Source organism: Odocoileus virginianus, chromosome 17 (genome assembly GCF_023699985.2).
Source record: "Odocoileus virginianus isolate 20LAN1187 ecotype Illinois chromosome 17, Ovbor_1.2, whole genome shotgun sequence".
NCBI classification, from domain to species: Eukaryota; Metazoa; Chordata; class Mammalia; order Artiodactyla; family Cervidae; genus Odocoileus; species Odocoileus virginianus.
In genome coordinates, this window is record NC_069690.1 from 11,006,389 (window position 1) to 11,031,164 (window position 24,776).

Here is a 24,776-nt window from a genome sequence, read left to right on the forward strand (position 1 = left end):
TGCAGTTCTGTCTCCTTTTACATTTATAACAGCGAAATGAAAAGCAGTAGTCACGATCTGAGTTAGACAAAAAGCATTAAACAACAACCAAAAGAGCATTCAATCTAGAAATGTTAAAAAGGACACCTAGTATGCTCCATTCTGTGGTGAAGCCCTAACAGTTATGGATATCTATATGTCATGTAACATGGACATTATATAGCAAAGCTGCAGAAATATAAGGAGAAGTATTAGCATCATGAGGTTTTAATTCACTGTTCTCAGTCTAGGATGGGACATGCATGGCATCAGAAGACACAAAAACATAATGAGGTAAATTTGATATAAATGCAACTTTATCTTGAAAATGAAGACTACGTCCCTTTTCAAGTGCCCATAACAATGTAAATTCATAAAAAAATAAGTATTTTTGCCAAAAAATAAAATCCAATCTAAGCAATCTTCTAGATCTAACGAACAATTTACAGGAAATTTCAGGGACAAAAGAACACTACAGGGATACGATCAGCAAAATCCTATTTGTGGGAAGAGAAATACTACAGGATAAATGTTTTTTTTTAAACTATAAGAAAGTGACAAAAGGAGATGGAAGAGAACTCTATATTTTAAGAGAATCTTATGAGATTGCAATGTATGTGTCTTATGGAATGGGGTTTTTAAAAACAAGATAATCAGAGAATTTAATATGAATTGGAAATTTGATACTAAAGAATTATTGATAATTTATTTCAGGAGTGATAATACTTTGCTTTAAAAAAGTTTATTTTATGGCAATATGTGCAGATATAGTTACAGATGAAATAATATAATGTGTGAAATTTGCTTCAAAATAATTTGGTGGGGTAGTGGGGTAAGATATGAAACTAGTTTGGTCATGAATTCTTGCTTGCTGAAGTTACTTGATTGTTAGGGGGACTGTAATGCTGCTTCTTCTGTGTTTGCATAAACGTGAAATTTTGTATAATAAGGCATTAAAGGAAGAGAGAGCATGTGTGTGTTTGTGAACTTACACATGTGTACACACACAGAAACTGATGATACCAAGGGTAGATCATTCTTCTGAGGAGTTATAATTTAAAGGAAAGAAATAGGTCTATAGCTGATATTGCTTTTATTTATTTTATTTAAAAAATTATTTTGTCTGTGCCACATGGCATGTGAAGTCTTAGGTCCCTGAAGAGGGCCCAAATCCTCACCCCCTGCAATGGAAGCCTGAAATCTTAACCACTGGACTCCAGGAAGTCCTTGATATTGCTTTTAAAATGAGCCTCACAGCTGATTCATTTCTAATTAAAGTTCAACTTTGTGTGGCAAGAGATCACAATATTAGGAACTGCTGAATCTAGTGACAGTTTGAACATATTTGCTACATTATATATTTATTTAAACTTTTTCTATAAGTTAGAAAATTTTCACACACAAAAAAACTGTGAAGTAAATTTCCTATTCATTACCAAGACAAAAAAATTATCTTAGCAATTCCTGCCTGTTTCTATTGTTTCTATTTTCAAATATAATCTTAAGATTCAAATAACAACTACTGGTATTTTGACTGGGATTGTAAGAAAGTTCTGAACTAATTTTGGAATAACTGCATTTTCTACAATACTCAACTTCCTTCTCCAGAAATATAATGTGTTGTTAATGAGTGTAAATTATATTACACTGAAGAGTCTCAGTTTTCTCCCTCTTCTGTACATTTTCTGTATTTCTTCTTAGGGTTATTCCTAAGTATTTTATGCTTTTTGGTATTACCATTAGTAAATTTTTTAAAGAACTAGATCATCTAATTGTTTTTTTACTGTTTTACAGAAAGAGTAAGAGTTGGGCTTCCCTTGTGGCTCAGCTGGTAAAGAATCTGCCTGCATTGTGGGAGACCTGGGTTTGATCCCTGGGTTGGGAAGATCCCCTGGAGAAGGGAAGAGCTACCCTCTCCAGTATTCTGGCCTGGAGAATTCCACGGATTGCACAGTCCATGGGATGCAAAGGGTCGGACATGACTGAGCAACTTTCACTTTCACAGAAAGAGTATGGATGTTTTATACATTCATTAAGTCTCTGATCAGTATAGTAAATTCATTAGAACTTGATGCTCTTGAATTCTTTACAAAAAACACATTGTATAAAAAATTATATTATCTGCAAATGCTGATTTTGTAAATATATGTCTTTACAACACTTTCTATATTACTGCATTGTCTGGAATTTTTAGAGTAATTAAATAATAATGGTCACAGTATGACTGCCTTCATGATTTGAGAAGGAATGCCAATAGTATACTGCTTTGATCAGGATACTGGTGCTTGGTTTAAGTTAGCTATTCCTTAGTATTTAGGGAATTTACCTTTCTATTCCTAGATATCTCAGAGTAAATCTCATAAATAAATGCTGAGTTTTATCAAATACTCTTTCAGCAACCAGTGAGATGATCATATTCTCTTATTGGACCAATCAGTATTATATACTACAACAACAGATCTCCTAATATGACAATAATTCATACTGGGTCACGTTCATGAGTCTTTTACTGTAAGGTTCAATCTGGTTGGTTGGTATTTTACTTGATATTTATAAACCTAAATTCAATGGAAGAATGATACATAGTTCTCTTTCTTTTTTATGCTATGTTTGTAAGATTTTAGTCATTCATTTTAAAAATTCTCTCTTAAATGGAATTAGAAAAACCCTGTCCTCAATAGGTGTTAAAAAGTTCCTGAATGCTAATGCTATTTATTATGAAATAGGAAAAGGCAAGAGGCCACAGCCTGCAAGCACAAAGGTGAGATAATGGCTTCCACATCACTTAACTGTCAGCCTTCCTTAGTGTGAAGTGTTGTGTCTAGAGACACCCAACCAAGCAACCATTTAAAAATATATAGAGTATTAAAGCAATTGACAAACACAACAACTGTCAACTTTTTGGAAGGTAGTTTAAAAACAACCCTTTTTTTTTGTAATGTCACGCTGGAGTAAGAAACAAGAAAGCCAGGTTAGAAACAAATATTATTCATTTCTAAATTGTAGTACCAGAATCTTGAGAATCGAGTGCCAATATTGGTCAATACTACTGAACGTTTCTATAACTCTCTGGGGTCCTCAGTACTAGTTTGCAACAGTTTATGACAGAATTTACATAGTGACTTGGAGAAAGCACAGGTTCTTTATTTTATAAGAACTCTTCACTCTTTATTCTTGAGTGATGACATTTCAACTGCAAGAGATTCAGAACACAAAGGAATGAAATGAAGGCAGTAACTTGTCACCTACCATATGAGACTGGTAGCAGATTACTGAGCTCCATGTTCATCTTTACCTCTTTCTGTAGAGACCAGCTCCAGAGAAGCCCAAGTCTGAGGTTTCAACAGATTTACTAGCAAGGTCTTTGGCAGAGAAGAGATTGGTCAACAAATTCTATTTGTAAGAGGATGGAGCCAGATAAGAGAGATGGAGGGGAAGCAAAGCTGTGCTCAGACTTAGCAAGACTCAAGGTTCCTCACAAAAGGCCCACCTCATACTCAGTCAAGGCACATTCTATGGCCATCCATATTTCAATGTTTTTCCCTCCCGGTTTTTTGCAACATGTTTCAAATGAGAAACTACACTGGCAAAATTTTAGCTTACTCGAATGTACATAAAATGCCTAGCCTGGCTTTAAAGTTGTGTAATACTGAACATGATGCTCTAAGAATATTGGTAAAGTAAAAGGAAGCAAGGAAGAAATGAAAGTTTCAAATGTACCTAACATTATATTATAGCCTTCAAAGTCTAAAATACTTACTGTTTAGCTCCTTAGAGAAAAAGCTTGTTGATTCCTGATACCAAATCAGGGACATACAATGTATTTTCACATACAGACAGAAATATGTATATATATATATATATGCATATATATATATATATATATATTCTCCCCCCCTGAAAGATTTGAGTCAATTACACAAACCAATGGAAAATACAGTAGATGTATGTTTCTCTACCTAAGCACAATCAAGTGAAAGTGAAAGCCGCTCAGCTGTGTCCAACTCTTTGCAACCCCATGGACTATACAGTCATGGAATCCTTCAGGCCAGAATACTGGAGTGGGTAGCCAGTCCCTTTTCCAGGGGATCTTCTCAACCCAGGGGTCGAACCCAGGTTTCCCACATTGCAGGTGGATTCTTAACTAGCTGAGCCAGGGAAGCCAAAACCCTTGTATATTAATTACAGCCGACCCTTGAATAACAGGAGTGTGAATGGAGTGGGTCCTTTCAAACAGTGATTTTCCCCCCAGTAGTAAATACTACAATACTTCACAATCTGCTACACAAAACCCTGGGCATGAACTATAGCTGACTCTAGAAAAACACACATTTCTACTAGGCAGGTCCACTTCCACCAGGATTTTTTTAATTTCCAACAGTAAATACTATAATACTATGCAATCCACGCTAGTTGAATCTGTGGATGCAGAATGGGAACTGTGGACAGGGATTTTCAACTCTGTGGAGGGTAAGTACCCCTAACGCCCACATTGTTCAGGGGTCAGTTGTATATACAAAATAAACATAAGACTTTGAAGGGTTGAAGAAAGGCAGCAGAATGGCTAGGACCTTCACGACACAAAGAATAACACAGGAAGAAATCCTTGGGGTTTCTTTTTGCCTCAAATATCTCAGACTTGGAGCTGAAAAAGCCGGCAACCTGAAAACTCCAATGGAAATATTAAAAAAAATAAAAGAAGTCTGAACAAAAGCCTGATCTCTAGCCAAGGGAATAGGAAAGGGGCAGCCTTGCAAGGCAGAGACTTTTAGAAAAATAACTGCTTTATTCTAGACAAGCACCAAAGGAAAAAGCTGTGGTTCTACCACCATCCAAGCCAGCAAAGGCCAACTTCCCCTACCACAGTGGTGTCAAGAAGGCCAGTTAAAACAACAGGTTTGGGGACTCCTCTGGAGGTCCAGTGGTTAAGACTTCGCCTTCCAATGCAGGGGGTGCAAGTTTGACTGCTAGTCGGGAACAAAGATCCCACATGCCTGCGGCCAAAAATCCAAAACATAAAACAGAAGCAATATTGTGACAAATTCAACAAAGAGTTTTAAAATAGCCCACATCAAAAGAAATCTTTAAAAACAGAACAAAAGCAGGTTTAAGATCCAAATCTCAGGAAAATACCCAGTTTCAAATTGAAAATCACTGGACATACCAAGAATCTGGAAGATATCAAACGGAATGAAAAAAAGACAATCAATAGACACGAACACCAAGATGACAAAGATGTTTAAATGATCTGGGAAAGATTTTTTTAAATGCCATGACAAAAATGTCTCAAAGAGCACTTAAGACCATCCTAGAAACAAAGGAAACAAACAGAAAGCTTCAGCAGTGAAACAGAAACTCTCAGCAAAGAAAATGTAGAGAAGAATCAAGTGGAAATTCTGTACCTTCAACATCTAATATAATAAAATCAAAAGTTGAGTGGGTGGATTCAATAGCAGAATGGAGGGACAGTAAAAACAAATCAGCAAGCTATAAAAGAACAATAGAAATTGCCTAGTCTGACCAACACAGAGAAAACAGACTGAAAAATTAACAGAATTTCAGGGATCTCTGGGATTATTTTAAATGACCTAACATTTGGGTAATGATGGTCCAGAAAGGGAGGGGAAAGAAGATGGGGATGAAAAAGTATTTGGAAAAAACAGTGATTGAAAACTAACCAAATTTTGCGAGAGACATAAATCTACACATTGAAGAAGCTGTGTGTGTGAGTCGCTCATTTGCGTCTGACTCTTTGCGACCCCATAGACTGTAGCTCACCAGGCTCCTCTGCCCATGGATTTCTCCAGCAAGAATGCTGGAGTGGGTATAGCCTTTCCCTTCAGGGGACCTTCTCAACCCAGGGATCGAGCACAGTTCTAATGCACTGAGCCCTCTCGTGCAGGAGGATCCTTCACCACCTGAGCCACCAAAGAAGCTGAATGGTCCCCTAATAGGACACTCTCGAAGACACCCACGAAAAGACACGTCACAGTGTAACTTCCGAAAACCAAAGGCAAAAAAAGAAAGAAAGAAAAGACGGCCAGAAAGAAAACAACAGTTTACCTAAAAACATCTCAAATGAGAGCAGATTTATCATCAAAAATGCACAGAGGCTAAAAGAAATTGACTTTTTTTTTTTTTTAATATTGATAGAGAAGCACTGTCAACCCTGAATCCTGTACCCAGAGAAAATATATTTTGGGAATGAAGGGGAAATCTAGACTTTCTCAGATGAACAACAAGAAGGAGAGCTTGTTGCCAGCAGACGTACTTTAAGGGAATAGTTAAAGGAAGTTCTCCTAAGGCAAAGAAAACAGTAAAAGAAGGAACTTTGGAATACTGGAAGGAAGAAAAAATACAGTGAACAGAAATGTGAGTAAATATAATAGGATGTCCTTTTCCTCTTGAATTTTCTAAACTATGTTTAAGAGTTGAAGTAGCACTTCCTTTGTGGTCCAGTGGTTAAGAATCTGCCTATCAAATCAGGGGACAAGAGTTCGATCCCGCCTCCGGGAAGATTCCACATGCCACAGGGCAACTAAGCCCATGCGCCACAATTATGGAACCCACCCTCTAGGGTCCACAAGCTGAGTCACACAACTGCTGAGATCATGCACCCTAGAGCCCATGCTCTTCAACAAGAGAAGCCACTGCAATGAGAAGCCCACACAATGCAGCTAGAGATTTAGCCTCCACTTGCCACAACTAGAGAAAGCACACGCGCAGCAACAAAGACCCAACCCAGCCATAAATAAATAAATAATTTTTATTTTTAAGAGTTGCAAAAAGTAACAACCACACATGTGGTTCTAAATGTATATAGAAGAAAGATTTAAGATAATTATATTTTAAATAGGGGGTTTCCCAGGTGGTGCTAGTGGTAAAGAATCTGCCTGCCAATGCAGGAGACACAGGAGATGCAGGTTCGATGCTTCCTGGGTCAGGAAGATTCCCTGGAGTAGGAAATGGCAACCCACTCCAGTATTCACATTTAGAAAATTCCATGGGCAGAGGAGCTTGACAGGCTACAGTCCACGGGGCTGCAGAGTTGGACGTGACTGAAGGACTAAGCAGCAGCAACATTTTAAATATGAAGAGCAAAGGGACATAAAGGGAGGAGACTTCACTCAAACTGGCAAGATGAAACCAGTAAACGGTGACAAAATTATGCAAAGCTAATGTGATACACCTACAGCAACCACTAATAAAGCTACATAAAGTAGCATAATAAAAACACTATAGATAAATGGGATTTTATAAAATGGTCAGGCAACCCACAGGAAGTCAAGGGAAAGGAAACAACAACCAACTACAACAGAACAAATAGAAAATAAAAAATCAGAGAGAAGACTTATGCTCTAATATATAAATAATTACATTCAACGTAAATGGTCTAGAAAAATGAAGTAAAAGACAGAGGTTGGCAAAGAGAACAAAAAACATAGACTATATGCAGTCTATGAGAAATTCATTGTAAGACATAAAGATATACACAGATGGAAAGTAAAATTTGGAAAAACAAGTACATGATCTTAAAATCAATGAGAATAAGAAAACTCCACTAAGGAACTAAACACTAACTAGAAGAAAAAACTTTTAACTGAAATATAATTGATATATATTACTTTCAGATATACAACATAATGTTTCATATACATATATAACTGGGAAATATCACCACAATAGTCTAGTTAACATCCATCACCACAAATAGTTATAAATTTTTTCCTACGATGAGAACTTATAAGATCTACTCTCCTAGCAGCAGTATTATTAACTATAGTTACCATGCTTTACCTTCCCAGGACTGACTGACTTTTAAATTAGAATTCTGTACCTTGAGACCACCTTCACCCATGTCACCCATATCCCTCCACCTACATCACCCCCCACCAGCAACCACTGCCTGTTTTCTGCATGTATGAGTTTTTGTTTTTATTTAGATTCCACTTATAAAATAAGATCATATGGTACTTCTCTTTATCTGACTGGCATAATGCCTTCAAGGTCTATTGATGTTGTCATGAGTGGCAGAATTTTCTTTTTATGTCTGAATATTACTCTGTGTTTGTGTGTGACATTTCCTTCATCCATTTATCCATCAATGGACCCTTAGATTGTTTCCATGTCTAGGCTATTGTAAATAATTCTGCAGTGAACGTAGAGACATAGATATCTTTGTGACTTAGTGTGTTTCTAAAGTACATATTGCTAGATCCTACGATTGTTCTGTTTTTAATTTTTTGAGGAACCGCCATACTGTTTTCCATGGTAGCTATACCAGTTTACACTCTGTAATTCCAGTTTACAGTACACAAGGGTTCCCTTTTTTCCACACTCTTGCCAACAGTTGCTATTTCTTGTCTTTTTCCTGATAGCCATTCTAACAGGCATGAGATGGTATCTCATTGTGCTTTTGATTTGTAGTTCCCTGATAATTAGTGTGTGGAGCACATTTTCATGTACCTCTTAGCCAACTGTATGTATTCTATGTGATGTCTCTTCAGATTCTCTGCTCATTTTTTTAATGACTTTTTTGCTCTATTGAGTTGTATGAGCTTGTCATATATTTTGGATTATTACCCCTTATCACATACATGATTTGCAAATATTCTCTCTGATTCTGTAGGATACCTACTACTTTTTTATTTTTCTTTTGTTTCTTTTGCCATACAAAAGCTTTTTAGTTTGATGCAGTCTTGCCTAATTGCTCTGGCCAGGATTTCCAATACTATGCTGAATAAAAAGGGCAAGAGTGGACAACTTTGTCTTCTTCCTAATCTTGCAGGAAAATCTTTCAGCTTTCCACAACTAAGTATGATGTTAGCTGTGGACTTGTCATACATGGACAAGCTGAGCTGTCATACATGGACTTATTATACATGGACAAGTTATTATGTTGAGGTATGTTTCCTGTATACCTCTTTTAATAAGAGTTTTTCTTATAAATGAATGTTGAATTCTGTCAAATGCTTTTTATACATTTATTGAGATGATTGTATGATTTTTATCCTTAATTTTATTAATGTGGTATAGCATATTGATTGATCTATAGATGCCAACTTATCCTAGCATCTCTGGAATAAATTCTGGTTAAACATGGTGGGGGCTCCTTTTAAGTATTATTGAATTTGCTTTGTTAAATTCTGTTAAGGATCTTTAGCTCTTGTTCACTAGGGTTACTGGCCTGATTTTTTTTTCCTGTTGTGTCCTTGACTGGTTTTGGTATCAGGATAATACTGACATCATGAAATGAGTTTAGAGGTATTTTCTCCTCTTCTGCTTTTTGGAATAGTCGAAAAGTATTGCTATTATTTCTTCTTTAAATGTTTAGAAACATATAAACCAAAGATCTATATATGGGAATTTTATTCTTAATTAGCCTGGTAAAAAAAATTAGAAAAAATTAGAAACTACAAACTTTAAGGATGGAAGACTACACAAATAAATGATTCAGAGAATACAATCATTAAAATATCTATATTTTGGAAAATATTGAACAACTTGAAGAAAATCTGATGATGAGGAGGAGGAAAGCTACAAAATATTATTTAATATTAGGTCAATATTAAATATAAATTTTAAAAAGTCAAACACTAAGAAGTTATATACCAAAATGTTAAGAATAATTATATTTATGGAATGAAATTAGTTTTTAAATTTTATTTTTAATACTCTTCTGAATTTTCAAAAATTTCTAGAAATAGGGCAAACTTTAAATAAAATACCAGATAAGTAACAGATGAACTCAACCAAACTTCCCTCACCCCCCTTTTTCCCTAAAGTGGACCAGCACTAAAGCTCTTCCATCTTTCTTGTTTTTTCTCTTCTCCCCAACACTGAAAGCAGGAAGTATAAGAATTCTGTAGGTTTTTCCTCTAGTGTCAGCAGAGTCATGGCTTTTCAGGGTCTGGTTTTCTAGCCACACTCCACTTAACTTTTATTGAAAACCTCACAAATGAAACTAGGCTCCTCCTAAGTTTTTGTGTGATCATTTGGTTTAAAGAAATTAAAGGTCTGAGGAAAGCAAAGTCCAGGTTTTTGGGTAAACCACGTGGGTTTGGAAAACTGGGCTGGTGCAAAGCAGTTTTTCAAAGTGCTATGCCCTGCGGCAGGGTAGTTTTCAATAAACATAAGTAGGAAATATTTAAATAGCACCCAATTTACTTTTTAGTCTCATAAAAAGAGAGGGTTGAAAGAGTGGAGGTGCAGATATGGCTCCAATATAAACCAGAGCTGAGCCAAAACTCAAGGAGGAAACCCAAGGAGGTTACCTGAAGTTTGTGTTATTTAATCTGTGATGATAAAAGATTCACAACTTTTACTCTTCTTAGCTACGACTACATTTACGTATAAATTTATGTACAAGATAACCTACTGAAGGATACTGCTTGCTTTGGACAGGAAATCCTTAGGTTTCTTCAGTGGTTTCTTGTATTATTTTTACGAACAGGGCAAACATTTTTCATTACATTGAAGACCTCAGATAACCTGGAAAAAAATGAAGACGCTTAAATAAAGTCCTTTAATGAAGCAGGCCTACAGATGGACAATGCACAGAATCCCTCACAAGGTGACATGTAATACATGATTTGGAGTTCAAGGTGCTGACATGGATCCTAAGTAAATGACACTGTTATTTCATCCAATAAATGATGAAATCTGAGATTAAAATAATAGCAGGAAAGTGTGTCTTGCTCAGTCCCTGGTAAATGATTTACCTCCTAGAAACCTGGAATTATGCTTCAAGCTCTCAGCCTCTTGGCCAACATGAATGTGTGGGTGGGGAGGTGGAGTGGGACAGAGGACAGCAAGCCCACCCAACTCCTGGAAATTTTAAAGAAAAGGCAAAACTTTCCAAGAGTAATAGTCATTTTGGTAAATGAAACCATTTGTAACTTTAGAGGGTTTTTTTTTTTTTTCTTTTCCTCCAACATATCATAAAAAAATCCACACTGTGCTCTAATAGGCTATAAAGCTTTGGTTAAAAGAAGGGTCAACAAGAGCTAAAACCACTAATGTCATACTTGAAGAAGGAAGAGTGGAAGGCAGTGACGCCCCAACACTTTCATGATCCCAATGAAAAGTCTCACCCAGGCTAAAAACTATCTGCCAAATTTATGCCAAGAACAAGTTTTACAGCCAAGCTAAATTCTTCTGTGCATATACAGAGTGTTATAAAAAGAATGACCTATTCAGCATCCCTGGGAGATATTTTCATTTACAGGAAAAAAAAAAACAAAAGAATTATCAAAACAAGAAGATAAACTGAAACAGAGACAGAAGGGGAAAAAAGAAGGCAACGGAGACAATGACATATCAAGACAGAGTCCGAAACAAATGTAAACAGCCAGTCTAACACAATTAGGAGAATGACGGCTCCTCAGGCAAACAAAATGGCTGTTTCTTCATCTTTTGTAGGCTGAGCAAAATGTACGTACACACAAAAACAAATACAACTCAAGTCAAATCCAACTGGGCAGGACTATTTTGAGGTTCTTCTTTGTTAAGGAGATGAAGAGGCTTGAGCAGTTAATTTGTGTTCTGTCATTCCCAACAAAAGCCCCATGAAATGGCTAATTTCACCTCACTACTTAAGTCACCATTTTCCCTATTAGGCCACAGTGGCGAGTACCTTTCCCTGAAAGGATTGTCAGAGCTGCCTCAGCATAAGGCACGTGTATCCACACAGCACAGGGTCACAAATTTTAGAATCAGAAGAGTCTTGAACATTTAACTGAACAAATTTACTGTAGGAATCAATTGAAGATCAGGAAATGAACAGTCATACTGTCACAATCTAAACAGGGGAGAAGTAGGTGATGGAGGAAGGAGTGAGTGGGTGAATAATTTCTATGGTTAAGACCTGAGATATCAGAATCCAATCTAATACACTGTTATATATATCCTTCAAGAAAATTATATATTAACTAAGAATACAAGCTCTTTTGTAAATCAACTATACTTCAATCAAAAAAAAAAAAAAATACAAGCTCTGTAATTAGACTACCTGGCCTCCAAGCTGGGATCTACTTCTCCTCTTCTTCCTTGGGGATCAAATAAGGACAGCAGCATAATCATTCTCCATGGGAAACATGACAGACATAAATATATTTAGGAAAATCCCAAGCGAATTTTTTTTGCCAATCCAATACTAAAGAGGAAAACAAAATCACTGGGATACAGTAAAAATCTCTCTTCCTCCTCCTATTATTGAAATAAACAAGGGGAGAAGAAAGGGTTTCCCAGGTGGCACTAGTGGTAAAGAACCCACCTGCCAATCCAGGAGACATAAGAGATTCAGGTTCAGTCGCTGGGTTGTGAGGACCCCCTGGCGGAGGGCACAGCAACCCACGCCAGTACTCCTGCCTGGAGAATCCCATGGACAGAGGAGCCTGGTGGGCCGCAGTCCCTGGGGTCACACAGAGTCAGACACGACTGAGCGACTAAGCACACAACAAGGAGAGAACTAATATTTAATGAATCCTTGTTATGTATTCAAACCATGGTCAGAAGACATACAGATGTTACATCTATTGACTCTCATACCATGGGAGACAGGTATTTTCATACAATTCTGAAGAACAAAGAGCCCGAAGGTAATACACCTGGTTGGCTACAGCTGCTGCTAAGTCACTTCAGCCGCGTCTGACTCAGAGATGACATCAAACTCCCATCTGACCAATAAGGTCACGCACTTCTGCTACACAACTGTCCATCCCCCAAATGCATTTATCAAAAATATTTTAATAAAGATCTATGCAAAACATGTTCACAATACAGAAATTCAGATGGCAAGGTCAAAATGGGAAGTAGTATAGTACCCATTATTTCTCTAAGCTGTACCCCTTTACTCTAAAAAAGGGAAATTTTAACAATACATGTACCTCAACAGATCTCTATGAAGAATAAAGAAGGTAATGCATGTGAAATGCTTAGCAGAGTATGTTAAGCAATCAAATGTTACCAAAACCCACTATTATTCATTATGCATGGAATTTAATATGCAGCACAGAAACCAAATGGGCTACACATAACTCAGTATTTAAGTAGAGATGCTAAGTATCCTATTTATTTCCCTTTACTTATATAACTTTCCTCATATAGTGCAGTTAGGTTTCCTTCATAAGTAAGGACATATATCAAAATTATATTAATTTACATTAATTTTGATGATCACAACCTCAAATAATTTTGTCTCACATAAGTATATCTTTTAATTTGCATATTACTATTTTTGTGAATGTAAATATTACTATAGAGTTTTCCTTAGTAATTTTTAAATTTTTAAAACCCTATTATTGGAACTTCCCTGGTGCTAAGTGGCTAAGACTCCATGCTCCTAGTGCAGAGGGCCTGGGTTTGATCCCTGGTTTGGGAAGATCCCACATGCCATGTTGCATGGCCTCCCCTCAGCCCCCACAAAAAAGTATTATTAAAATTAAACCATAATAAACCATTGTTGATTCCTGACACCATAGTTTTAAAGCACACTACAATGAAAATTTCACCATCAACAGCAGAAACTGATAGAAGTATCATCTCAGTACCTTTCAATTTATCAGTACTCTGATCATATCAATGCAATAGGCAAAATTTAGTACCTTTTTGTACATAAAAATACAAAGGCATAAAATGGGTCAGCTGAAGACTCTGTAGTCCCTAAATATTAATGGACAAGAAAAGAAAAGCAAAAACATTTTTCCCCCAGATATACTTTCATATCTGAGCACTACTTTTTTAGTTTATTGAAAAGCCTAATTTTATTATTCAGAACCGGGCAGGGGAGGTACTTCTGAGTACACTACACCAAACAGATCAGAAAAACTTTACCATGTGAAAGCACAAGTTCAGTGTGTGGGATCTGAACAGCTCTTACAAGTTTCAAAGTGACTAAGAACTCTTAGATCTTTATAGTAATAAATATTGTAGTGTATCAAGGTCCATTGGGAATCTCCACTCACATGTTATGCCATGATAGAAGATCAAGGTGTCAGGTCCATTTAGAATCAGCTTTGGGGGCTTCTTTTATGCTTTAATCTATATTGTGAAAAAGCAATTAACAATATTTCCGGGAGAAATACAGTCCCTTTGCCTCTCTCCCACCCGCAAATGTAGAACAGACTGCGAGGTACAAACACCAGCGTTCCTTTAGTTTGCATTTTCCCACAAGTAGATGGGGAAAGAAATGTGACATTGGGCAATCTCCATGCCTTAGTGAAAGCCTTTTTCAGCTTGAGAAAACATTGATAGTGGCTTTCCTAGCTGAAAATAAATGGTTACTGCTTAAAGGCTAAGAGTCTCTCTGTGAGCTACAGGGCTACCTAAGTGAACCATGAGCACAATTGTTCTCAACCAACAAAACCTTATCAGAGAGGTTGTGCCAATGGCCTCTTAAAACAGATGAGCCCCTCAAACAGTGGGGTGCTGTGTTCTGTGGCTTCTGTGATGTACACAGCATGAGAATAAGGGAAGATGGTTCCCAGGTCAGATGGATACCTTTTGCTGACTGTATGAACAAAATCAAGGTAGGCCATTGTGCTGGGGCTCCCTTCATGGTCCAGTGGCTAAGAAGCCACCTTGTAATGCAGGGGACATGGGTTCTTCTGGTCGGGGAACCGAGATCCCACCTGCCATGGGGCAACTAAGCCCAGCGGCCACAACTCCTGAGCCTGTGCTCTAGAGCCCACCGGCCGTAACGGATGAGCCCTCGCACCACAGCTTCTGAAGCCCGCGTGCCCCGGAGCTGCTCTGCAACAAGAGAAGCCACCCCAAGGAGACCCCGCTCACTGCAACCAGAGAAAGCCTGTAAGCAGCAAGGAAGACCCAGCACAGTCAGAAACTACATAAATAGAGTGACAAAATTTTTCTTTAAATCAACTATACTTCAAGAGGACTTCACCGGTGGCTCAGACGGTAAAGCGTCTGCCTACAATGCCGAAGACCGGGTTCGATCCCTGGGTTGGGAAGATCCCCTGGAGAAGGAAACGGCAACCCACTCCAGTACTCTTGCCTGGGAAATCCCATGGATGGAGAAGCGTGATAGGCTACCGTCCATGGGGTTGCAAAGAGTCGGACACGACTGAGCCATTTCACTTTGCTATATGTCAAAAAAAGGGGTAGGCTACTGTGGTCAAGACGGTGTTCAATAGTTTGGAGAAACTGAAAGTTTCACGGCATCATATCTTTGTTCTATCACTAACAAGGTAACAAAATACAAGTTATTAACCATCATTTAACCTTAGTTTATTTGTATAAATAAATAAACAATAATATCTTGCGATGGTAACCTGTCAAATTCTGAAAAATGATAGCTGTTAAGAGCTTCATTTATGTTTTGCAAGGATAACACATGAGTGTAGTCTAAAAGACTAAAATGAAAAGAAAAGTAGTCTTTTCACTGCTGTTCCCCAGGCACTTAGTTCCCCTCCTAGGAGGCAACTACTATGTTGATTCAACTTCAAAAATTTGGTTTCAATATCCCATGCTGAAACATTGAATTCATTAACCTTTATTGAGTGCCTATTATGTGTCAGAACCATTCAGGGTGCTGTGGCGAGTTCAAAGATGAGCTCACGGTTTTGAAAGGGAAATGGTTCCCAACTAACTTTAATACGAGGTGATAAACACAACAGTAAAAGTTTAAGAACAGAGGAGAAAGTAATTAATTTAATCAGTGAGGTGGACTGGAATAAAAAGTATAATTAAGAACATGTTTCAAGGCAAATGAAAAGTTTCAGGCACCATACCAACATTTTTCCAAGGTCTCTCTGGCATAGGCCCTCTGATTCAGGAGTTAGGACCCTACCATGGAGATTAAAAACTCTTATTTAGAGGTATTCACTCATGGCTATAAATCTCTGACATAAGAAAAGTCAGCCTCATAGGACGAATGCCAAAGGGGTTATCACGGATGCACCAAGTGTCCTCTTTAGGGAGTAAGAAGCTGAAGGGTGAAGGAGTCTTTCCCCAATCATACATTCTTTATTTGAAAACTGTATGTTGGTGTTGTTCAGTTGCCCAGTCATGTCTGACTCTTTGTGACCCCATGGACTGCAGCACAACAGGCCTCACTGTCCCTCACCATCTCCTGGAGTGTGCCCAAGTTCATGTTCATTGCATCAGTGACGCTGTCCAGCCATCTCATCCTCTGATGCCTTCTTCTCCTTCTGCCTTCAATCTTTCCCAGCATCAGGGACTTTTCCAATGAGTCGTCTGTTCACATCAGATGACCAAAATGCTGGAGCTTCGGTTTCAGCATGAATCCTCCCAATGAATGTTCAGGGTTGATTTCCTTTGAGATTGATTGGTTTGATCTCTTTGCTGTCCAGGGGACTCTCAGGTGTCTTCTCCAGCACCACATTCGAAGGGATCAATTCTTTGGTGCTCTGCCTAATTTGTGGTCCAGCTCCTACAACCAGATGTGACCACTGGGAAGACCATAGCCTTGACTAAACAGACCTTTGTCAGCAGAGTAATGTCTCTGCTTTTCAATACACTGTCTAGGCTTGTCATCGCTTTCCTGCCAAAAAGCAATCATCTTCTGATTTCATGGCTGCAGTCACTGTCCGCAGTGATTTTGGAGCCCAAGAAGAGGGTAACAGATGACTAACTGGAGAGTTCAAGTTTCAAGTGCAACTTTCGGTATTCTGCAGAATCGCAACACCGAGCATTTACAGATAACTAGGGTCCCTTCGATATTCTTAGAATATCGAAATAGGTTGAAGACTCATAGGACTGCTGAGAGCTCAAGTACAACTCACAGGTCTGCAACAGCATTACCAAAATGGTAGCAACTCAAAACAAACCTTTTTCTTAAATGGAATTTAGGTCAAATCCCTATATGTGAATATCCTGGGCCCATGTACAAGATGAGCTAGCTAAAAAGATAGTCCCAAATACCCCCACAGCAACATATGTGGAAGTTAGCCTAGTATGACCAGAAGACCAAAGTCAACTCCATTACTTTCAGTAGATGTTTTACAAGCTTGACAACAGATGTAAGGATGCAGGAATTGGCCAGCTAATGTTTTATAAAGATAACCTTCAAACACAAATTTCCATGCCAGTTTAACAAAACTAAAGTAAACCTGAGTTGAGGGTCATAATTCCCTTACGCTTTATTATCTGGTTATGTAAAAGCTATCAAAGGGGGGAAATGTACTATGCAAACATAATGCTGTTTTTTTTTTTTTAAAAATGACATGAAAGATCTTTGAAACAGTCTACAAAATATGCCAACTGATCACACAGTTTACCCAGGGTTCAAACAAAGGAATAGTGATCATAAACATAGCAGCAACTGAAACAACGAATTCTAGGTCAAGATTCTCTTTTCTGGGTTTAAAGAAGTAATATATACACAAAGATGCAACATTATTAAGTTTTAAATACTTTGTGATATATTTAAAGGCTTATGTTTTATCAGAAATCAATAATGTAACACATATTGATTATCTGCTCTGTGGCAGGTACCAATACCAGGCATGCGGAAATACAAAAACAGTCCTTGTTTTCAAATAGCCCTCTATTATATGGCATTATTTTTTCCCTCTTTTTCAAGGCATCCTACCCAGACTCTGCGACTTCATGGACTGTAGCTCTTCAGACTCCTCTGTCCATGGGATTCTCCAGGCAAAGATACTGGAATGGGTAGCCATTCCCTTCTCCAGGGGATCTTCCAACCCAGAGATTGAACCTGGGTCTCCAGCACTGCAGGCAGATTCTTTACTGCTTGAGCCACACAAGGAAGCCCCAGTAATGCCCGTCTGAGGTATCTTAGCCAAGCGGTGACAGCGATCAGGACCCACGCTGACCGTTAAGTCCTTTTACAACTGTACTATTACATTTTCACATGGCAAGTTAATCTTGATCACAATATACCTACATACACTGGTACGAACAGTAACTTAAGAATTGCTATCAGTGTCATCGCTTTCAACTCACATCCACGGATCATGGATGCTGTAACATCCGCTTACTCAATTTCTTTTTTTCAGCATACGCTTAGCTGCAGGAAAAGATCAAGTTCAAATGTGTTATGATTTAAGCTGCAGTTCTAATCCAAGTATTTGAATCAGTGAGAATAAATTCTATTTTGGTATTTGAAAAATCACAAACTGCAAACACTGAAGTCACGACTTTCACATCAGAGGTAAAATTCAAACTTTGGCACCCCAAAATCCTAGAGATACAATGTTCTAATCCTTTAAGAATGCCCTGATCTGTGGTTATTATGATAGCCTCTTAAATACTAGCAAGTAGAGAAAGAGGGACAAAGCCTCTATTTTCCTTCACTCCTTTCACAACTTAGCCCCAAAGTTCTGAATATAAGCATTTTCTGTAACAATAAGCCACCTTTACAACAACCAGATAATTATAGGTTCAGGTCAAGAACTCTAGACCATATTGATTACAGCTCTATGCAAGAAGGACCCTCCAGCACTGTTTGTATCCACTCTAACAGGGACGGCTTTTAAGTATCTGTGACACTAAGTATTTTCAGTCCTATCAATGCCAGAAATGGAAAGCCAATGACCAGTCAGGCCTGTCAGTCGTTGCCTGAAGCAATAAGGACAAGCTGGGAATTCATCACACTAGAACTTCATCTGCCAGCTGCATTCACACATTTTCACCACCTGAATAGTTGATTCTCTTCAACTCCCACGTGGCTCATTTCAGCATACAGTGTTTTGAAATGAATATTTGATCAGGCAGGGTAAAAAGAGGTTTGGACTTATCTGAGGTGTCACCATAATGCACTTTAAGTATTTCTAAGTATCAGGAACTAGGTGTCTTAAATCCCACTCTTTGCATATTTCTGAAATGGATCTGTGATCCTAATGAAATATGATTAAATGAGATAAATCATGTTAAAACACCTAACATGTTGCTGGGCACATAGCTGTTTATAAATAAACACTGGTTCCCCATTTTCTTACTTCCATCTAATAGTAAACATCCTGACGATTCCTCATTGAGCACTGGGAGACAGGTATCTCACACTGTCAAAGAAACTTAAAAATAATTCTAATTTTGTCAAAATGTTAAACCCTCACCCAAATAAGAACCTAAGAAATAAAGAAACATGGTAGGCTGAAAATTAAAATTGCTTTGTGATTTTTTGACTTCAGGATTAGGGTGCTGATATGACAAGATGTGGTTTTCTTTGTATTTATCCTACTTGGGGCAAACTAACCTTCTTGAAATTGGAGTTGATGTCTTTAATTAATTTTAGAAAATGTTCAGCCTTTCATTTATTTATTTTGCCTCACCCTCACTTTCTTTCCATCCATCTGTAACAACTGCACGTGCGTTAGCCCGTTAAATGCCACGCCGTACATTTCTCACACTGAGCTGTGTTGTATTTCATTTTCTTCTTTCCTCACTTCAGTTTAGATAAGTTTTGACTTGTTTCTGAATTTCTGATTCTTTCTTCCTCTTCATACAGTCAGCTGCTAAACCCATTCAATAATTTGTTTATTTAATAAATTATATTTTTCAGCTTTAGAAAGTCAGTTGGGCTCTTTTATGGATTTTGACCAATTTTTGTTACTCCAATGTAGGAATAATACAATATAAGGATGCAGGTTTTTCAATATAGGAATGACACAATAGAGGAATGTTAAGTTTTCATTTAAAAACACAACTACATCTAACATTATATGTAACAGTGAAATGTTAAACAATTCCCTATTATTAAGAAGACAAGACTTTCAATATCATCACTTCTACTCAACGTACTAGAGATCTAAGCAAATACAATAAGGGGGGAAAGAAATGAGGTGTAAAAATGGGAAAAAATATAACCATCTTTATTTGTAGATGACATGACTGCTGAGCAAAAAATCCAAACACATCTACTAAAATTAATACATGAATTTACAAAGGATTCTGGATACTAGTTCAATATTCACCCCCCTCCAAAGATTGTATTCTATATACTATGGAAAAATCCTGAAAAACAAAGCATGCTATTCATTACAGCATTAAAGCATCAAATGACTGAAATAAATGTTACAAAATATGTGTGAGACTTCTACATTAAAAGTTAACGAACATTAGGAGAAATTAAAGAAGACCACTGGGCTTTCCTGGTGGCTCAGTGGTAAAGAATCCCCCTGCCAATGCAGGAGACACGAGTTTGATCCCTGGGTTGGGAAGATCCCCTGGAGAAGGAAATGGCAAACCATTCCAGTATTCTTGCCTGGGGAATCCCATGAACAGAGGAGCCTGGTGGGCTATATGCCATGACGATGCAAAAGAGTTGGATACGACTTGGCAACTAAACAACAAAATAAATGGATAAGCTATAAAAGATTCATGTACTGAAAGAGTCCATATTGTTAGGATGTCAAATCTCCCAAATTTGACCCACAGATTCAATGAAAAATGAATCAAATCTCATCTAAATTTTTTTAGAGATGAATATACATTTAATCTGTAGTATGTGTGTAAATATAGATATATTCATATAATACATATATACATGTATATATTTTATATAAATATGATGGTTGTTTTGAAGGAATTAAGACCACTTTGTGTGCTTAAAGATAGGAATCCTTAAGAGCTTCTGTATGTGATTATATCTATCAATACTGAAAACACTTATGTGTTAATCCATTAACATTTTAATTTTGAAACATTACAAATAATGATAGTCATCCTTTCTTTTTTTGAGGTATATTACATAAATTTTTATTGAAGTACAGATGATTTATATTAGTTTCAGGTATACAACATGGTGAGTCAATATTTTATACTCTTTAAATTTATTACAAAATAATGGCTATATACTTGTTTATTTCATACATAGTAGTTTGTGCCTCTTAATCTCCCTACCTACCTCTATCTTGCCCATTTCCCTTTCCCTCTCTTTACTGGTAACCACTATTTTATTCTCTGTGAGTCTAATTTTTTTTGTTATATACATTCGCCTTGCTTTTTGATTCCACATATAAGTGATGATATACAGTGTTTGTCTTTGTCTTATTTCACTAAGTATAATAATCTCCAGGTTCATCTACATTTCTGCAAATGGCAGAATTTCATTCTTTATTATGGCTGAGTCACATTCCATTCTACATACTTACTACATCTTCCTTATCCACTCATCTGTTGATGGGCAATTAGGTTGCTTCTATATCTTGATTACTGTGAATAATGCTACTATGAACATTGAGGTTCATATATCTCTTTTAATTAGTATTTTCATTTCTTCAGATATATACCCAGGAACAGAACTGCTGGATCAGTTCTATTCTTTGTTTTCTCAGGAATATATACTATTTTTTGTAGTGGCTGCACCAAACCACAATCCCACCAGCAGTCTACTAGGGTGCCCTTTTCTCTATGTCATCACCAACGTTTGTTACTTGTTGACTGGATTTTTCATTGACAGCCTTTCTGAAAGCTGTGAGATGCTATCTCACTGTGGTTTTGATTTGAATTTCTCCTTGGATCCCTGGTGGTTCAGACAATAAAGAATCTGCCTGCAATGCAGGAGACCTGGATTCACTCTCTGGGTCTGGAATCCCTGGAGAAGGGCATGGCAATCTACTCCAGTATTCTTGCCTGGTGAATCCCAAGGACTGAGAAGGCTGGCTGGCTACAGTCCATGGCATCGCAAAGAGTTGGACATGATTGAGCGACTTACACTCTGATAGCAATGCTGAGCTTCTTCTCTTGTGGTTGTTGACTATCTGTATGTCTTCTTTGGAAAAATGCTTACTCAGGTCTTCTGCCCATTTTCTTTCTTTTTTAAAAAATTAATTTATTTTAATTGGAGGCTAATTATTGCTGTTTTTAAATTGTGTTTTTATATTAAGTTGTAAGAGCTATGTATATATTTGGGATATTAACCACTATGGTCATACCATTGGTTAAATTTATTCCTAGGCATTTTACTCCTTTTAATCCAATTCTAAATTGTTTCATTAATTTCTCTATAGTTCATTATTAGTGTACAGAATAAGCAACATATTTCTGTATATTAATCTTGTATCCTGTAACTTCACCAAACTCATTTATTAGTTATAGTTCTTGATGGAGACTAGGTTTTTCCATACATAGTATCATGTAATCTGCAGTGACAGTTTTATTTCTTCCCTTCCAATTTGGATGCTTTTTAATTCTTTTTCTTGTCTGATTTCTGTGGCTGGGACTTCCAACACTATGTTAAACAGAAGTGGTAAGAGTGGGTGGAGATCCTTGTCTTGTTCCTGATTTTAAAGGGAAGACTTTTAGCTTTCTACCACTGAACAGATGTAACTGGAGGGTTTCTCAAAACTGGCCTTTTTTACGCTTCTCTTACACCCACTTTGATGACAGTTCATCATGAATGAATGTTGGATTTTGTCAAAAGCTTTTTCTCCATCGATTGGTGTAAGTCAGAAACAGAACTGGAAAAGGAGTGCGTGTATTCATATTCTGAGTCTTTTCAGATCCTGGGGATATTCTTCCCTGATAGAACACTTAATGTGTCAGTTACAATATCTGAAGCCATACCAATTAACTTTTGCAATCTGTCATATTAAAATCCTTTGTTCTATCTTGCACTTGAAATTAGTCCATTACCATACATAATTTTATCATAAGACCAGTCATTTGGAAAATACTGCATATCTTCCAAATGTTGACTTATTTTATGATATAAAATATCACACTAAGTATTATCACCACCTATCTCATCAGAAATGTGTTTAAGTATGGGACCTGTTATGCAGACTTATGGATATATGGTTTCCAAATTTCTAATTTTCAACTGAAGACTAGAATTTTATCATTGGTAGTAAATATTTGTCAGGGTTTTTTTTTTAATGACAGGCTTACTTTGTTCATTTTTGAGAAAATTTCTACCAAATAACAATGTCTGAACGAACAAAGTTTCAGTTTTTAAGTAAAATGGCATTCCATGAAAACAGCTGCTAGTTCAGAGCACAACAACACACAAGTGCAATTCCCTCAAAACAACTAGTGTGCATTCATTCAATTATGATATATAGAATATTAAAAAGTACACAAACATGAAAATTTAATAAAATGTATTAGCTTCTAAAGTTTAGTAAAATTAATAATGTTCAAAGAAAGCCTTAAGTAATGATATCTTTTTTTTTTAACTATGAGTGAGTTGCATCTGTTATGAGCATAGTTTGGTGCCACTGCTTTTTACCATGCTAAGACGCCATCAGGTTTATATACCACTGCTTCGGCATCATCTATACTAAATGTCAAGATGGTATAAAAAAGACAAAAAACGAATGTGTATTTATAAAAATAGTTTTCACTCACTGACCCCTTGGAAGTGTATTGGACATTTTCATAGAGGTCCACGGACCACACCATCTGCTGGTATGTTTGTGCAAATGTACGTGCATGGAAATGTAAAGACATACAATAATCTACATTTTATATTCTAGAATAGCCAAGCAATGACTAAAGGAAAAAGTAGAGACATTAATTTGCTACATTTCAAAACTTGCTAAAAAGCTAGTTATTAAGATAGCATGATAGTGGTACAAAAGACAGGTGTGTATATATGTATACATACACATACACACACACACATATATATATGGAAGAAAAAGGAGAATCCAGGAAAAATATGATTTTTTTAAAAAGCATCATCAAAATTCATTGGGGGAAAGATCTTTTTGCTGAACAGTGCTGGAACACACTTATCTCGAAAAAACTTAACCTTGATCCTTGCCTCATCTCAAAATAAAAAATAATTTGAAAAGATTCATAGACTAAATGCAAAAGCCAAAACCATATAGTTATTAAAGAAAAACATCAAAACACATAAAAGGAAAAACAATGGAAAAATTGTATTTCTGCTTGTCAAAAAACACCAATAAGAAAGTGAAAAGACAATGAATTGAAAGAACATACTGGCAAAATATCCAACAAAAAGTCTTATCCAGAATAAAGAACCCCTGAAATTCAACAGACCCAATAAAAACTGGTGAAAGACTTCACAAATACATTGCAAAAGATATCCAAATCTCCAGTAAGTATATGAAAGGTGCACAGTATCAGTATTCATCAGAGAAAAGCAAATGAAGGCCACAGTTTACATTCACTAGAATGGCTCACACGCTGCTGTCAAGAATGAAAAAATGGTCATTTTGGAATACTTCCTTGGCAGTTCCTAATAAAGTTAAACATATGCCTACCTTCCGCGCCAACACTTCCAATCCTACGTACATGCCCTGAAGACATGAATGAGTATGTCAAAAAAAAAGACTTATACAGCAAATGTTATAGCAGCTTTGTTAATAATATGCCAAAAGCTAAAAACAACAGAGTAATAGATACATAAACTGTGTTATATTCAAACTATGCTGCAATGTAAAAAAAAATGAACTAGTTACACATGTAATACCTGAATGAATCTCAAAAACATTAAATTAAGTAAAAGAAGCCAGATGCAAGAGAATGTACAGAACGATTCTATTTACTTTAAGTTCAATATAAACAAAGCTAATTTACGATGATAAAAGTCATAGTCTAGGTCAAAGGTAGTCTTGACTGGAGGACGAATAAAAGAACTTTCTGAAATGATGAAAATATTCTAACTTTGATCTGAGTGGTGATTATCTGGGTATAAAAACTGATCAAGCTGTATGATTAAGATACATGAATTTTTGCTATATGTAAACAGTACCCTAATTAAAAAAAATTCTTCAAAGATGATCTAAAGTAGAGACGTATCAATTTTTCAAGCTAGAAGGAACTTTGCAAATAACCTACTTCAA

General features: G+C 36.8%; 1 protein-coding gene across 10 annotated transcripts in view; it reads right to left on the reverse strand.

Moving 5' to 3' along the window:
* The window catches only part of BCAS3 (BCAS3 microtubule associated cell migration factor), a 581,826-nt gene that overhangs the window by 243,763 nt on the left and 313,287 nt on the right, over positions 1 to 24,776 (reverse strand). Inside the window, exon 24 of one of the 10 annotated variants that reach the window (XM_070478592.1) lies at positions 6,136 to 10,509. The exons of the other annotated variants lie outside the window; for them this stretch is intronic. Within the exon in view, the coding sequence (XP_070334693.1) occupies positions 10,487 to 10,509 (23 nt within the window). The 3' untranslated portion in view covers positions 6,136 to 10,486. Of the gene's footprint in view, positions 1 to 6,135; positions 10,510 to 24,776 lie in introns of those variants that run through there. 10 annotated transcript variants of the gene reach the window in all.